The 16,837-nt window shown below is 32.0% G+C and overlaps 2 protein-coding genes across 5 annotated transcripts in view; one reads left to right on the plus strand and one right to left on the minus strand.

Moving 5' to 3' along the window:
- The window catches only part of LOC115874104 (BDNF/NT-3 growth factors receptor-like), a 269,157-nt gene that overhangs the window by 161,021 nt on the left and 91,299 nt on the right, over nucleotides 1–16,837 (plus strand). The gene's annotated exons all lie outside the window — the stretch shown is intronic.
- LOC115891846 (cytochrome P450 315a1, mitochondrial) overlaps nucleotides 1–16,837 on the minus strand; it is a 79,834-nt gene that overhangs the window by 21,250 nt on the left and 41,747 nt on the right. For all 4 annotated transcript variants that reach the window (XM_030912445.1, XM_030912436.1, XM_030912453.1 and 1 more), the window contains exon 5: nucleotides 12,018–12,230. In XM_030912445.1, the coding sequence (XP_030768305.1) occupies nucleotides 12,018–12,230 (213 nt within the window). The remainder of the gene's footprint in view (nucleotides 1–12,017; nucleotides 12,231–16,837) is intronic.

The raw sequence follows: 16,837 nt of genomic DNA on the forward strand, positions 1-16,837 counted from the left end.
GAAGCATAGAGCTTGTAGTTTCCCTGTTTTTTTTAAATGTATTTGGAACGAGAACATGACAGTAAAGGTCCTTTATTACCCTTGACTGCAGTCAGAAAAGTAAGTTTGATTGATAAGCACATTACACCACTTTCAAAGTTAGTTTTTATTAAATTCTGTGATTATTAGTTTTTGCATTAATAGCACCCTCTTACTTGTTATTACCACCTACGGCGTTTGTAAGATGTACATCAATAAATAAATAACCCATAATAACACTTTTAATAATCTTTATAATGAACTAGTTTTTGTCATTATGTAATAAGTAAAATAAACTATAAAACAAGTAAATCAATTAATCATTAAAAAATTAGTTATTAAATTAAAAATAAAACGTAAAACTCTTTAAAAAATAATATAATAAATATGTTTAGTCTAGGAGCTAGCCTATGTCACGTGTGCCGTTGTATGTTACCTAAATTTTGTTGCGGGGATTTGTTAAGCACCTCTAGGAGTAATTGACAAAATTGGTCACATGGTCCAGAACATGGTCATTTGGTCGCCATATTTAAAAATGGCTGCCAAATTCTAAAAAAAAATTTTGACCATATTTCCGTAAAAAGTGCTCCGATTTTGCATTTTTAAAGATCAACTTACTCCACTTATGAAGAAAAAAATTGTAATTAATTTGCTGACAAATTTATTAGTCATTGGGATATTTTTATTTCCACTTAGCGGAGGAATTTAGAATATTTTCTTTAATTTTATTGAAATTACACGTTCTTGTGAGTAATTTCAGGCGATTAAAAAATCAGGGAAGCTTTTGGAGTACATTATGCGCATAGACATTGTTTTTGACGTAAAAAAGCGTGAAAGGATTTAAGAGGGCTAAGCGATCGCGGAAACAGCCTGTTGAATATGGAGCACTAAATAACAAACCCCTTCCTGTGGATTTCGACGCTTACTGGGCCTCCTGTCAAAACAAAGAATTATTGCAGTCATACTTTGTTTATTGGGTATCCCGGAAAAAAGATTCTGTCACTGCATCTATTCCCATTTACCTGGGTGGCGTTGTTAAAGATGGTCAGCTAAGGTGTTTCAGTATAAAGAATGGCAGAATTGAAGAAGAACGTACATTGGAATCTGATCATGAAGAAGCAGATGACAGATTGCTAACCCATATCTCTCACATGACACTGACTACAAACGTAAAGAACGCAGTTATTTGTTCTACCGATACTGATGTTTTTGTTAACGCACTTTACCACTACTTGCAGAAGTGGAAAAGTGCAGGACTTAAAGAGCTTTATGTTGCCTTTGGAGTAGGAAAAACGTTACGGTATATTCCACTTCACTCGTTTGATGGCAGATTACCACTTAATGTTTTAACAGCTTTACCTGCTCCTCATTTTTTAACCGGTTGCGACACTACAATCAAGGTTAGTACAAAATTAGCAGCTCTGAAAGTAGCAAAATCGTATGCTCAAAAGCTCTTGTTAGAATTTGGTAAAGAGCAATTAAATGAAGAAATGGAAAAACAAGCACTTTCATCAAACTTGAGTACAATGGATAAGTTGCGTTTCCATCAGTTCCATCATAAAAAAGTACGAAACTTTCAAGATTTGGCCCCTACTTCAAGATCAATCCGTCTTCACATAAAACGGAGCTACTTGGAATGCTACAAATGGATTCATGCTTTGGAACCATGTGAAGTAACAGACGACCCAAAGGACCCTGAAGACTTTCCTAGTCCATGTAGTTGCCAGATATGCTTCAGAGAAACTGTATGTCCCTGTAGAAAATTAAAAATGATGTGTTGCGACTTTTGTAAATGTAAAAGTAGTGTTTTAGACCAATGCAAAAAACCTCGTACATAAGTTAGTAAGTTTTCTGCTTAAACATATTAATTTTTTGCATTTGAAAAATTATACTTGTTGCGCGTTTTTTTGCGAATACATCTTATGCATTTAAATATACTTTTATTATTTTGAAACGAATTTTTATTAGTGCTTAAAAACGCACCATGGTTCCATATTTTTAAATTATACTTTCCTCAATAGAACTACAATTAAAAAATATGTATTCACAAAATTTGTTTGCGGTCAAAAAATGAGTATAATAACCTTTAAAACTAAAATTCCGACCGTTTGTTGGCTATTTTTAAATATGTAACATGTCGGCTATTTTTAAATATGGCGACTAAACGACCACAATCTGGAGCGTGTGACCAGTTGTTAAAAACCAACTGCCCTTATACATATTTAATAAAACGCCGCACAAAAACTTAGGGGACATATAACTGCATACGAGATATGGGCTAGCGCCCGTACTGTTTGTCAATTTCAAATTAAGATTCATCTCATAAATCCATCACAATCTGGCAGCGCTGTCGCCATCGCTTGTCACTCAAAGTTGATCACGTGCATCGAAAACTGTTTTGCGATTACCGTATCTAATTTTTCAATTCGAAATAAATATGTAGATAAGCATTTAAAACAATAATTTTGAAAACAGTTTGTTTAAGAAATTATTTTTATCAAACTAAACTATTGTGGCTAGAGTTTATTACAAGAGTAATTATTACAAGAGTAAATTATTAGTAAAAATGAGTAAATTATTAGTATCCATGAAAAACTTTTTTTACATCTTAGCAATAAAATGTAAATCGTGTACTAGAAAATTATGAAGGTAATATCTTAAGGTTTTCTATGATTTAAATAAGGTGGGTATAGATACAGCTTACGCCAGGAAATATTAGAATATCTTATATTTATTGAAAACCAAACGAGGTGAATTAGAATAGCCTACTTCAATTATTATTGTTGATCGATCGCTCCGTACAATTTATTAAATATTGTTTAGTAGAAGACCAACAAATAATGCTTTGCAGTGTGTTAATTGAAGTGTAGAGGTCCGATGTATGCGGTTGAAGAACTAATAGCTGCTTCAATATCGATAACGGAATTGTTAAATCGCCATGTTGCGGCTTGTACACAATTCCGATTACTGCTAATTAAAAACAGCTTTGCAGTTTCTGTGGTAAACATTCGAAATAGCTTAGTCTATGTTAGAAATGCCCCGTCTGAGATATAGAGCTAAATTTATTCTTTATTGTGCAAAACTAAACTGGTTTTATTCTGTAGATTCATAATTTTGTCATATTGGAAGTTTATAGAGGGTTGTTCACCACCTACGACACGGAGTATTGTAAGCTAAACCATTAGATTTTTACAAATTTTAAGTTTTGAGTTCGTAAAGCTACAATTTAAAAATATTTTTACAAGATACAGAGCGTCCCAAATAAATAAAAATATCAAAGTTGTATTTTTTTAAATGGATATAAAAACACCCTGTATATTATTACATTTTTAGTTTCTACGATTAAAATAAAGGTAAATTTGATTGAGGTTTATCACACTTAAACCTTACCGTTTTTGAAATATTTTCATTTATGTGAAATTGCAGTAAAAATTTTAAGGCTTTATTTCTCCAAGGGTATCAAAGTTTTTAATACTAAAAATTTACTGAAGTTTATTTATTGATCAGTTATTGTGTTGCAATAATAAAAATAATACTACGTCATACAGAGTGTCTAAAAATTTATTTTAAATAATGTCGGCAATAATGTATAAACGGCAATAACTTGTTTAATTTAAATGGAACACCTAGTATTTTAATTGTCTATCAAATTGTATTATACCATTTTTTATCTATCCCTTCAAGTTTTTGTAGAAAATGTATTTTTTTATAATTTGGCCCCCATTTATCAATATATCCATGGAATATTGACATTTTAGATTGTTTTTAAAGCAACAAATGTACAAAATGTACAGGTGTAAAAACGATAATATTACTAACCCATTTGTATACAAAAAGAAAACTATTTAAAATTTTATAAAAGAGTATACTATTAATTAAATATACCACCATTATTTCCGCCCAAATATTAATTAATTACATACTTATTTGTGATAGCTAATAAACTATTCTAAATAAATGTGAATCAGAAATGAATTAGAAATCAATATAATAATACTAAAATATGAAAATGAAAGTATTTGTTATAAATAAGCATTCGTCAAAAAGTTAAATAAAATTTTTAAGGTGTTAATTTTTACCACACTGTCTAATACACATACAAAATTCAGTTTTTTAGTATTTGGAGCAATTATTATTAATTAACGCAAACAGTCAATTAACGTAGTTTTAATACTGGAATCATATTAATAATTGGTCTTCTTTTAACAAATATAAAAGTTTTTTAATTTTTTAATTAAATAAACGAACTATATCGACAATATTAATATCTGTACCCTTTAAAAATTTGTTACATCTTTATAAATATTCTAAAATGTTAATATTCCATGGATATAGTGATAAATGAGGTCTAAATTATAACAAAATGCATTTTCTGCAAAAACTTGAAGGGATGGATAAAAAAATGATATAATACAATTTGATAGACAATTAAATTGTGCATCTGATTCTCGTAAAATATATAATTTGTGGACACCTATATGTTTCTTAACTAATTTGAACAGTAATAACTTTTGTCCGTACCTGTCTAAAACTACTGAGTGAGAAAATATACATTTCAGTAGATTTGTCTTTTGATAAAAATCACTTTTCAAGATATTTAGAATGGATATAGTCAATACGTCATAATTGACAACAACTTTATTATTTAATTTTTTTGATTGTTTAAAAAATGTTGACTGGATAGTTATTAGCCTGCAATAATAAATTTGGGAATTTTTTATTTTTATAAGCTAATCATAATTTTTTTCTAGAAAAAAAAAACAGTTTCTGTTGAATCTTTGCCACAAAAATATTTAAAATTTATTATTTCAGACTAATAACAACTATCCAGTTAACACATATAATTTTTATCAAAAAACACCCAAAAACCAATTTTTATCCAAATATCGACATTATCTCAAAAATTATTTTGAAAAAATCGAAATAAAAATGAAACTTCTGCACCCTGTATTCTTCGAAACGATGCATTTTAGGACATAAGTTTATATTAACTTTTTTACTTATTTTTATCGGCAGAATAAACTGCCTAAGTTTTTCGAATACAATTCAGACCACCCGTAGAACAATAATAGTATAATTATTATTAACATTAACTGTTCAATACTTTTTTACAGTTTTATGCCAAGAAAAATTTTTTTTTACTTTCCTCGAAAATAATTAGTCTAATAACTCTTCCAATATAAATTCCTTCTTAGTGCAAATTCTTAATGAAACTTTTTCCTTCGTTGTTTTAACTACAAACAACAAAGTTAAATTTTAAAGTGTATGGTTTCAAAGCAAAATTTATTTAAATAGACAAAGTACTCCTTAATCGAATGGAAATTTAACAAAAATAAAATGAGAGCACGCATTTTTGAATATAAAATGTTATTTACATAAAACTTTCACAAAGTTATAAGTTATGAGTTAGTTATAGTTATAAGAAGAGCAAAGTAGTCAAAATAGACGGTTCTAGAAAAGATACCGTTTGACATAGAAATTGCAACAGCCAGTATATGCTTAGCTATATTTATGGTTTGTCAGTTGACTGCCTCTGTATGAAGTGTTATTAACACTCGAGTTGGACATAACCTATTTTTGAGTTTTAATTTGAAACATTGTCTATACAGTGTGTCCCAGAAATAAGTGCAAGAATTTTAACTAGTAGTGTATTTCGGCCTCAGAAACACGCCTATGAGGTTAGGTTAGGTAAATTTTTTGCGAAAAAAAATTTTGAAAATTTGGAATTTTTTGAAAAAAATTTTGGAAGTTAAAAAACAAAATTTCTTGATAATATGGCAACATAGGTAGTAGCTTAAATTTACATGAAAGAAAATCCAGAAAAGATCCAGTGGTTCTCAAAATTTATAAACATATTCCAAAGAAAATATAGAGGCTTGCCGCATTTCAGATGATTTCAACAAATTCCGACCGCAGCGCTTCAACGGAAAAAATCTGAAATTATCGGTATATAGTATACGCCGTTGTCATGTTGATCGCATTAAAATAATATTGAAATCGTGATTTTGTCATAATATTTATATATTTTGGTTTTTTTGCTAGTGCAGTTATTTTGCTAGTTAAGTATAAAACACTCAGGTACGAGGCTTGTGTCATGTAACGCTGTTTCGGGTAGTAAAAAAGAAGTGAAAATTCGAACTAGGTGTCGTGTTGTGTTGTGACAATTTCTAATGTTAATAAAATTGACGAAAAAATGTTAACGCGTAAAGGAGATCGTAATTAAGGCTTGTTGGGTGCAATAACATTCAATAACTCAACTTTCCCGGATATTTAACTCTCCCGAAACAACATTTTATAGCTTCATAGTTTCTCACACCGATTTTATAAAAAGCAAAAATAAATTCAAGCATTTCGACGAAACAAGTGAGTAGACAAAGTGCTCGTTGCATAATCAGAAAATTAAATAAACATATACTATGAGAGGATAAAATATAATTTGCAATATTAATGGAATACTTTTTTAATCAACCAGTGATTAAATGTTCTATGAACATCTTCTAAAATTATAATTATGTACCTTTAAAAAATTTCGTTATAGCCAAAATAGCCCCAATTATGCCTCGCTAGAAAAACCGGTGATTAAAACTATGAACTATGTTGATCTCATCTAAAAAGTTTTTCTCAAATAATAAATTATAATACAAGTTAGACCTTCCGAAGATATCAAAATATTTACTTTTTTATTTTTATTTTCACAAATTATACTTCCTAACACTTACAATAATTAAATAATAAATTTTTCGTATACTCGCTATTTAAACCCGTGTATTTTTATATGCTAGTTTTCTACGATATTATCCGACGGTGGCAGCACCGACGGAGAATGCACCAAGCCTATAAATTTTGTGTAACAAACATTCTTGCCAATTATCCGAAAGAAAAATCCCATGTGGTCTTACCGTCTTCAAATATTTGTTGTAATTAATTTGTTAACCACGTGTATTTGACACAACAGGGATTACACAAAATCCCTTGTAAGAAACAGTTCAAGATGAGTTTGAGTCGGGACACAATTCAGGTGCTTTAGTATAAACTGTTCTCATTAAGGTAGTTTAATTGGAGTTCAGTTCGAAGTTAAGATACAATACGGAATAGCCGTCACCGCGGGCATGTCCGTTTATCAATACATTAGAATCAAAGGAATTACAAAGGATTTTTTTAGGAAAAAAATAGGAAATAAATATATAGATGAGAATTTTTATAAAACAATTTAGGATATTTTTATTTCATACCCTAACATTAAAATGTTTATCGTATACACAAAAATTATGAAAAATCATTCAAAAATTTATTTAGGAAACTCGCGTCAAAATATGTTTAATGTATTAAAATTATACTTTGGAATTATCGGATATTATCTTCGCTGAGTGCCATACTATACCGGGTGCGTCTCAAAAGGGGCTCACCCCTATAACTTTTTTATATTTTCAGATAGAAAAACGAGATTTGGTATGTTAGTATATGACATAAATTAGGATTGATTGACGTATTCAATTGTTTTTGGTCACTTCCTGTTTTATCGAAAATGACTATAACTTCTGATTTTTAAATAGCACCCTCGGTATTTATTACTTTATTCGATAGAAAATCACATTCTGACTAGAATGATATATCATATATCAACTTTTCAACGACATTCTCGCTTAATAGAAAATCGTGTTTTAAAATTCATTCTAGAGTGCCATGGCTACAATAAAAACACATATTCTTAATCAAGGAGCCTTGGAAAAATAGATTTGATCGTCTAATGTTTTTAGTGTCTTGTCCTGGCCAGTTAGAAAATGCTCAAATTGTATTTTTAATCATATCTCAATTTTTTCAAATGGAACGAGGGTGGCTCATTAGCATATTTCGAAAAAGTATTTTTTTATGAATAATTTGATACCACACACTTATTTCGAGTCAAATTTTCGTTAGGAACCGGAAGTTTTAATTTCAAATAAACCACATGCGAAAATGTCAAAAGTTGACATATGATATGTCATTCTATTCAGAATGTTATTTTTTATCGAATAAAGTAATAAAATACCGAGGGTGCCATTTAAAAATCAAAAGTTGAAGTCATTTCCGGTGAAAGAGAAAGTGACCAAAAACAATTGAATACGTCAATCGATCCTAATGTATGTCATATACTAACATACCAAATATCGTTTTTTAATTAAAAAATAAAAAAAGCTATAGGGGTGAGCCACTTTTGAGGACGCACCCGGTATACAGAGAGTTGGCGACCTTTTTTTATTTTTAGGTAATATTTATTTTTCTATTTCAATATCGAAAGATACGGATATTTTCAACTATTATATCATGCAATTTTGCTTAATCTTTTAAATTCAATCAGACTTTTTTAGTTTGAAATATATTCATTAATATTTCTAATGATATAAATAAGACACCATACTTCAAACAAATTAAAGACGTAATCTAGAAATTACTTTTGCTCTTTTACTATAATGAATACTGCTAAAATATTTTTTTTGTGTCGAAATAACGTGTAAAGGAATAATAAAATTTAAACCAAACCAAACCAAAGTCAATATTAATGAAAACATATTTCTCAAATTTCAACTTCAAAATGTTGAATTCATGATTTTACCAATGCTATTCACTAACATTTTTTTTGTAAATTTTACAAATGTTTTATTTTTTATCTTAATAACTATTAGAAAATAGGTTAGTATAATAGAAAAATTATAAGATATGAAAGTGGTTTCCAAAGTGGAGCTGGTGTCTTTATGTAAAAACCCAAATTTTCAAAAAAAAATTACCGGTTCTCCATAAACGTCTAACATACCGTCGCCCTGAATCACCCTATACATATTTAAGGATATATGTCTCACTATCCTACTATAGAATAGAATAACTTATAGGTAGAAAATAATACTAAAAATTTTAAAATAAACCCTGTAGTCAATAATATCTCAAATTTGTTTAATTTAATTTTAATTAATTAATTTTCGTTTATTATCCTTTTTTAGTTTGCAATGAAATAAATAAAACACTGAATAAAATGAGCGAAATAATTAAAACACGATATTTAAAACAAAATAGATGCGAAATCGTGAAATTCCTTTTCCTATGTAATTAATACTTTGTTAAAATTAATTTTGTGTGTCGAAATAAAAACAAGAAAATAAAAGTTATAAATAGATATATAATTTCGTTAATAATACTTATGCATATTTCGTGTTTAGAAGTGTAAAGTAATGAGTTTACTTTAATCAAGTCACGATTTTATTAACATAATAGATTCGCTTATACTAGCCCTGGTCACTTTATTTCCATGGTCTGTTCTTTAACGCATACGACAGAGATAAATATATACGACCAGTTGACAGACAGAGAGACAAAAAAATAAAAAGAGGTATACAATGTTGCCGGTTCTTACGAGAAGTAAGATAATAAACGGAGATAATATACCTATCTAAGCTATTCAATAATACTAATTTCTGTTAAACAGTTATTTAAGAATCTATTACAGCTGTAGTAAAATGAATAACTAATTAGAAAAAATTTTCTATCCAACCCTATATGCAATACATATATGTATGTATATATGTATAATATATAACCCTAGATGCAATATTTTTCGTAAGCACCTACTTGTGGTTTTGAAATTTTGATGCAAAATCCGGCAATACCGCATAGAAGACAAAACAAACCAAACCACACCACACGCTGATAAACAGATACAGGGTGTTTCAAAAAACATGTGCTATCTCTCGTGGGGAGATTCCTCATGTAAAAATAACATTTTTTTATATCACCATAGGTCCAATTCTGCTTTGTTTCGTAGTTACAGGGTGTTAAAGTCTTAATAATCTTTTGATTTATTATGAATTTCCTCGAAGTTCTTTTAGTGATTCGAATGAAATTTTGAGGATAAAAGTTACTATAAGTGCTACATATTTTAATGCTAAAAAAGTGTCGATAAATTCACCAGGGACGTGCATATGGGTTAGCACTGGAGTATTTTTCAAAAAAAAAACATGTGCGCCACTGACTTTTTTCTTTTGATCTCAAAATTGTATAGGCCATTTAATGCCAATTAAAAGTCTCCTGATATTTTGACGAATTCGGCCTCCTTGATGAGATAAACGCAATTTTATTAATCACAATTAATAAAATTAAAATAAAAATAAAATTAATAAATTATTTATTTTGCTAATTTATTATTAAATATTATTACTATTAGTTATAATTATTATTATTCCAACCTACAGCAATTTCAATAAAAAAAATAATGGCATTTCCATACCCATGTTTATAGGAACTTTTTTTCATATTTTTGATGAGGAATCAATGAGTACTTATTTAAAACTTTCGCAACTTAATGATATTAATTTTCTTAAAGACTGGATCAATTCAAATTAATAAAATTGCCTTTATCTCATCAAGGAGGCCGAAATCGACAAAATATCAAGAGACAACTTTTAATCGGCATTATCATGCTTACACTATTTCGAGAGCAAAAAGAGAACTACTATAAGAGGAAAAAAACAGTGGCGTACGTGCTTTCTTTAGAAAAATATTCCAGTGATAACCCATATGCAGGTCCCTGGTGAATATTTCGATACTTTTTTAGCTTTAATATCTGTCGCATTTATAGTTACTTTTACCCTCAAAATTTCATTCGAAACGGGAAAAGTACTTGGAAGAAAAGTATAATAAATCGAAAAAATATTAAGACTGTAACACCCTGTAGCTACGAAACGAAACAAAACCGGACCTATGTTGATATGAAAAATAAATCTTATTTTTACGTGGGGAATCTCCCCAAGAGAGATGGCACATGTTTTTCGAAACACCGTATTTTCTTTATCTATATTAATATATAAAATCCTTAAGTGACTGACATACTGATTAATCACGATCCTGCTCAAACCACTCAACGTAAGAAGCTCAATTTTGGCATACAGGTTGACTCTAGAGTGTAGAGGTTTGATAAGAAGGAATTTTTCGAAATTCCAGTTCCAAGAGGGTGAAACCACCCCTCAAATATTACAATATTTTTTATTTAAAAAACGGTCAAGTTTCGAAAAAACGCTTAAACACGTATATTTTATTTTGTTTTTTTACATATTTTAAGATTTTTTAAAAATGTATACAGGGGGTTTCGAAAAATCTGGTCATTGATTAATCACGATCCTGCTTAAAGCGCTTGACGTAAAAAGCTGATTTTTGGAAAACAGATTGACTTTAGTGTGCAGAGGTTCGATAGAAAGGGATTTTTCGAAACTCGAATTCTAAGGGGGTGAAACTATCCCTCAAATATTAAACTATTTTTTATTTAAAAACCGGTGAGTTTTTCGGAAAAACTCTTAAACACGTATATTTTATTTTGTTGTTTTACATATTTTAAGATTTTTTATAAATTTATTCAGGGTGTTTCATAAAATATGATCATTGAGTAATCACGATTCTGCTTAAACTGCTCGACGTTTAAAGCTGATTTTTGGCAAACGGATTGACTGTGGGGTGTAGAGGTTCGATAAGGAGGGGTTTCTCGAATCTCAAATTCCAAGAGGGTGAAAACGCCCCTCAAATATTACAATATTTGTTATTTAAAAAAAGGTTAGTCTTTCGGGAAAACGCTTGGACAAGCATAATTTATTTGGTTTTTTTACATATTTTGAAATTTTTTAAAAAATCATACTGGGTGTTCCAAAAAGTTGGGTAATTTCTTAACCACGATACTGCTTAAACTGCTTGACGTAAAAAGCTTATTTTTGGCAAACGGATTTTTTCGAAAGTCTAATTCCAACGAGATGAAACTACCCCTCAAATATTACCAAGTTATATAATATCACCATATTGTTTTTCTCATGCTGACATAAATGTGAGAAAATTTTATCCAGTTTGTATGTAAATGGAAATTCTTGCTTTGCTTTATCATCACCATTACAAATGATTAATTCGACGCGAACGAAGTCGCTGGTACACGCTAGTTTAGTTATATTTTACTGCAAATGTTTTACTTTATTAAAGGCGTCCCTACTTACCTCGAGATTCTATATTTAGCAGCAAGTTTAGTGGATATAAGCATTAATTTTGAACTAGTTTCGAAAACCAAACGCAATGTCGAAGACAAATAATCTATCCTATCGGTTAGTTTTTGTTTAGCTGCGATATAATTTTGGGGTCCCAATAGTATAGAAACAATAATTTCTAAAGACCAGTAATATAACAGACCTTCCATGTCGATGTAAGGGTACCTGAAATAATAAAAAGTACATATTAACTAGAGTGATATCCTTAATAATATTCAGATTTTATTACTAGCGGAAAAGAAATAATTGGGAAATATAAAATAATTTGAAAATTTAAATAAGATTGGATTCATCTCAAGTCTAGATTCTCAAGTTTCAAGTTCTCATTTTCAAGATTAGATTTTTTTCAAAAATAAATTTCTCTCTGGTAAAATTGATATAAAGTTATACAAGGTGTTTCAAAAAACATGTACCATCTCTAGTGGGAAGGTTCCTCGCCTAAAAATAAGATTTATTTTTCATATCAACATAGGTCCGATTCTGCTTTGTTTCGTAGCTACAGGGTGTTAAAGTTTTAATATTTTTTTGATTTATTATAATTTTCTCTTAAGTACTTTTAACTTTTCGAATGAAATTTTGCGGGTAAAAGGTATGCGACATATTTTAAAGCTAAAAAAGTGTCGACATATTCACCAGGTACGTGCAATATGGGTTATCACTGGAATATTTTTCTAAAAAGGTATGTACGCCACTGACTTTTTTTTCGCTTGTTAGCTAAATAGTGTAAGCAGTTTAATACCGATTAAAAGTTGTCTCTTGATATTTTGTCGATTTCGGCCTCATTGATGAAATAAACTGAATTTTACTAATTTGCCTTGTTCCAAGTCTAGGAATCTTTAAAAAAAATAATATCATTAACTTGCGAAAGTTTTAAATAAGTACTCATTAATTTCTCATCAAAAAATATGAAAAAAAGTTCCTATAAACATGGGTATGGAAATGCATAGTTTTAGAGTTACAGGATGTTAAAACTTTTTAAAATTAGTTTTTTTGTAATTATCTCAAATGCCATTATTTTTTATTTGAAATTGCTTTAGGTTGGACCATATCAGGTGATATATATAATTTATTAATTTTATTTCTATTAATTGTGATTAATAAAATTGCGTTTATCTCATCCAGGAGGCCGAATTCAACAAAATATCAAGAGATAACTTTTAATTGGCATTAAACCGCATACACAATTTTGATATCAAAAGAAAAAAATCAGTGGCGCACATGTTTTTTTTGAAAAATATTCCAGTGATAACCCCTGTGCACGTCCCTGATGAATTTATCGATACTTTTTTCTATTAAAACATGTAGCACTTATAGTAACTTTTTCCCTCAAAATTTCATTTGAGTCACTAAAAGTACTTAGAAGAAAATTAAAATAAATCGAAAGATTATTAAGACTTTAACACCCTGAAGCTATTAAACAAAGCAGAATCGGACCTATGTTGATATGAAAAATAAATCTTATTTTTACGTGAGGAATCTCCCTACGAGATGGCACATGTTTATTAAAGCAACCTGTATTTTTGCTATGGAAAATTTTGTATTTTTATGAAAACATTTCCAAAGCACTTTTTTAAGTAGAATTTAATGGTTTAAGTATAATTTTTTTAAAATAAGTAATTTAAGAATTATCAACAAAAAATTTGATTTTTTATATGGGACACCCTGTATATTTTTAATTTATTGAAAAGAATTTAAAATTACCTTTCCAAAAATATAACACACTTGATATTTCCTTTGCTAAAAGTACTCTTCGAAGATAGAAATTAAAATAAATCGCTTTTATTAAGACTTTGCTTTGAGCTGCACCGGCTGTAATGCAAAAATTCTAGCGGTGAGCATCAATTAAAAACGAAAAATAATATTTGTTATGAGAGATGCAGAATTTTATAACAATTTAAAATATATTTAACTAACATCAACACATTTAAACTATATATAATAACAATAAAAATAAATAGCAAACCAAGACATGAGATTTTGCTACAGGTGTTCGACATATCGACCGTCTTCTGTAATGGACAGACGGGGCAGGTTTTTGAAAATTTCTCGCGGAATTCGTTAACTCAGTGGGGGTAAAAGATACCCTCTCATAACTGCCAAGTATTTTTAATTCTTGTCTAGATTATACGGAAGAATAAGGAACCTCATTCTTGCGCAAATATATCCATAGTGTTACGTTTTTCGTCGGTTCCGTGTGGATAGAAAGTCAAAATTTATTTAAACACTATTTATTTAACACTAATTAACAAAAACAATAACGATAAAAGACTTATAGAACTATTTACAAACGATTTATAACTAAGAATTTATTTTGAATTTTAGCGCGTCAACTGTATATTTATAACTGCCCTCTCTAGGCCACTGCCGCCGGCTTTTATACCTACAGCAAAAGAAGTCTAGAATAGTCCATAGATCGTTAGGCGCATAGAGAAGGTTTTCGAATGTTCCCGTATGTACTAGTCCATTCTAGTGGGTCTCGATTCTTCTCGAACGAATGAATCATTGCGGTGTCTATGCGATGTTAAGGTCATCCGAGGGCGGGCCATATTGTGAGGTTAGGTCGAGTCCACACCGGCTCGCAACACTGCCCCCCTTCTTAGGTACATGCTCGTCCCGAGATTATACGGTGAATGAAGGTATTTGCAAAGCTGGCCCCTGGTACATTGCGAAGTCTGGTAGAAATAGCAGTCTACAGTTTTCTCTCCCGATCTCAGCTTTGGGTTGTAGCAGCAAACGAGGATCTCGATTCCCGTAAATCTGAACAAGACTTCAATCATGTTCCGGATTGTACGCCAACTCAAACCATCGAGTCCACACGCCAGCTTCGGAATGGCTAATCGTGCAATGTTGTTGTTTAGCAGGGCTTCTCTCAGTTCAATCAGGGTCTTCCATAGATTGAGATAAGTCGGCTTACTCGGGGACCATTCCTTGGTGACCAGGTAGAAGATGTGCCTTGCTTGACCATGTGCATTGTCGGTTAGCCTCAAGACGCTTCCAACCTCTGGATCCTGTCGGCGTAGTTCTCCGACACGCCCAAACTTCTCATTGAACGTCGCAGCGATTCCTCTGGACATCCGCAAATCTCGAGCCACACAATGAGCGAGCGAATAATCAGGAGGCACGGAAAAGAGGTCTCGTTGATCTTCTTTGGTTACACCATAGCGAGCCTTCTCACTGCTGTTGTATCGGGCCATGAAATCGTCAAAGGACATCTCCGAATCAGGGGGATCAAAGCTGCAGGTTCTCACGGTCCCAGCACGATCTTCTATTTCGCCTTGGTAGGGGCTCAAACGGTTGAAATGGACTACCCTCGGTTTTCCTTTTGGCAATTTTCTGATACGGTATACGACGTCATTAATTCTATCCATGACTTCGTATGGCCCTTCCCACGAGGATTGTAGCTTCGGAGATAACCCACGACGTCTCTGCGGGTTATATAGCCACACCAACTTCCCTGGTTGGTATCCTCCATGCTCAGCTTGAATGTCGTAGTGTTCCTTCATTCGGTCACTAGCACTTTGAATATTTAGGCGGACTCTCTGATGAATGTCGTCCATCCTTTGACGTAGTGTGTGGACATAATCTTCTCCGGCGACTTCTTCTCCCGGTCGGCAACCAAATTTCAGATCACAGGGTAGGCGCACTTCCCGTCCCATAACGATGCTGGCTGGAGTTTGCCCTGTAGATTCTTGGACGGATGAACGGTAGGCCAACAGGAACAGGTGAAGAAATTTGTCCCAGTCTCTTTGGTGGTCAGAGACTACTTTGGCCAGATAACGGTTGATAGTTCTGTTCATGCGTTCAACCATCCCATCGGATTGTGGATGTAGAGCAGTCGTCCTGGTCTTGCGGATGTTCAGGACTTCACAGACGCCTTGGAACAGATTGGACTCAAAGTTTCTTCCCTGATCTGAATGAAGCTCCATGGGAACACCAAACCTGCAGATCCATTCTTTAACAAGGGCATCAGCAATCGTGGACGCTTCTTGATTTGGCAACGCGTAGGCCTCGACCCATTTGCTGAAGTAATCCATTACTACCACAATGTATTTGTTGCCATCGTTCGTCTCCGGGAAAGGACCAGCCACGTCGATCGCTATTCGTTCGAAGGGACTACCAACATTGTACTGGCGCATAGGGGCTTTACCACGCTTTTGTGGCCCATTAATGGCTGCGCAAATGTCACATTTCTTACACCAGGCCCTCACATCTTCTTTGCAGTTCACCCAGTAGAACCGTTCACGCAGCTTGCCAAGTGTCTTGGTAACACCAAGATGTCCTCCGTTGGTTCCATTGTGAACTTCCTCCAAGACTTCCGGGACCCTCTTCTTTGGAAGGACGATCTGCCTTCTCTCTTCTTGTCCCTCTGGTCTCTCAATCACACGGCGAAGTAATCCGTTATCTATTACCAATGAATTCCACTGGGACCAGTACGACTTCACATTCGGCGAATATCTGCAAACTTCCTCCCACGTTGGTCTCTGGTCCGCGTTTTTCCAGTTAATCACCAAGCCCAACTCTGGATCACTGATTTGGTCATTTGCAAGATCTTCGGTTTGCCAACTATCACCAACCACAGTCGTCCTTAAGACTTTCACTTCTTTCTCTTCTTTGTAACGATTTCCCATCTGTCCGCAATTCCAACAGCGAATCGGTCCCCCCTTCTTGCTCATATACTGATCCAGTACTTTCCGCACAATCCTTTCCACTTTGGAATCGTCGGAACTCTCCTCAACAGCCCGTACAAATCCTAGAGACCTAGAGCATTCTTT

Source organism: Sitophilus oryzae, unplaced genomic scaffold (assembly GCF_002938485.1).
Source record: "Sitophilus oryzae breed Bouriz unplaced genomic scaffold, Soryzae_2.0 scaffold_1009_pilon_pilon, whole genome shotgun sequence".
Lineage (NCBI taxonomy): Eukaryota > Metazoa > Arthropoda > Insecta > Coleoptera > Curculionidae > Sitophilus > Sitophilus oryzae.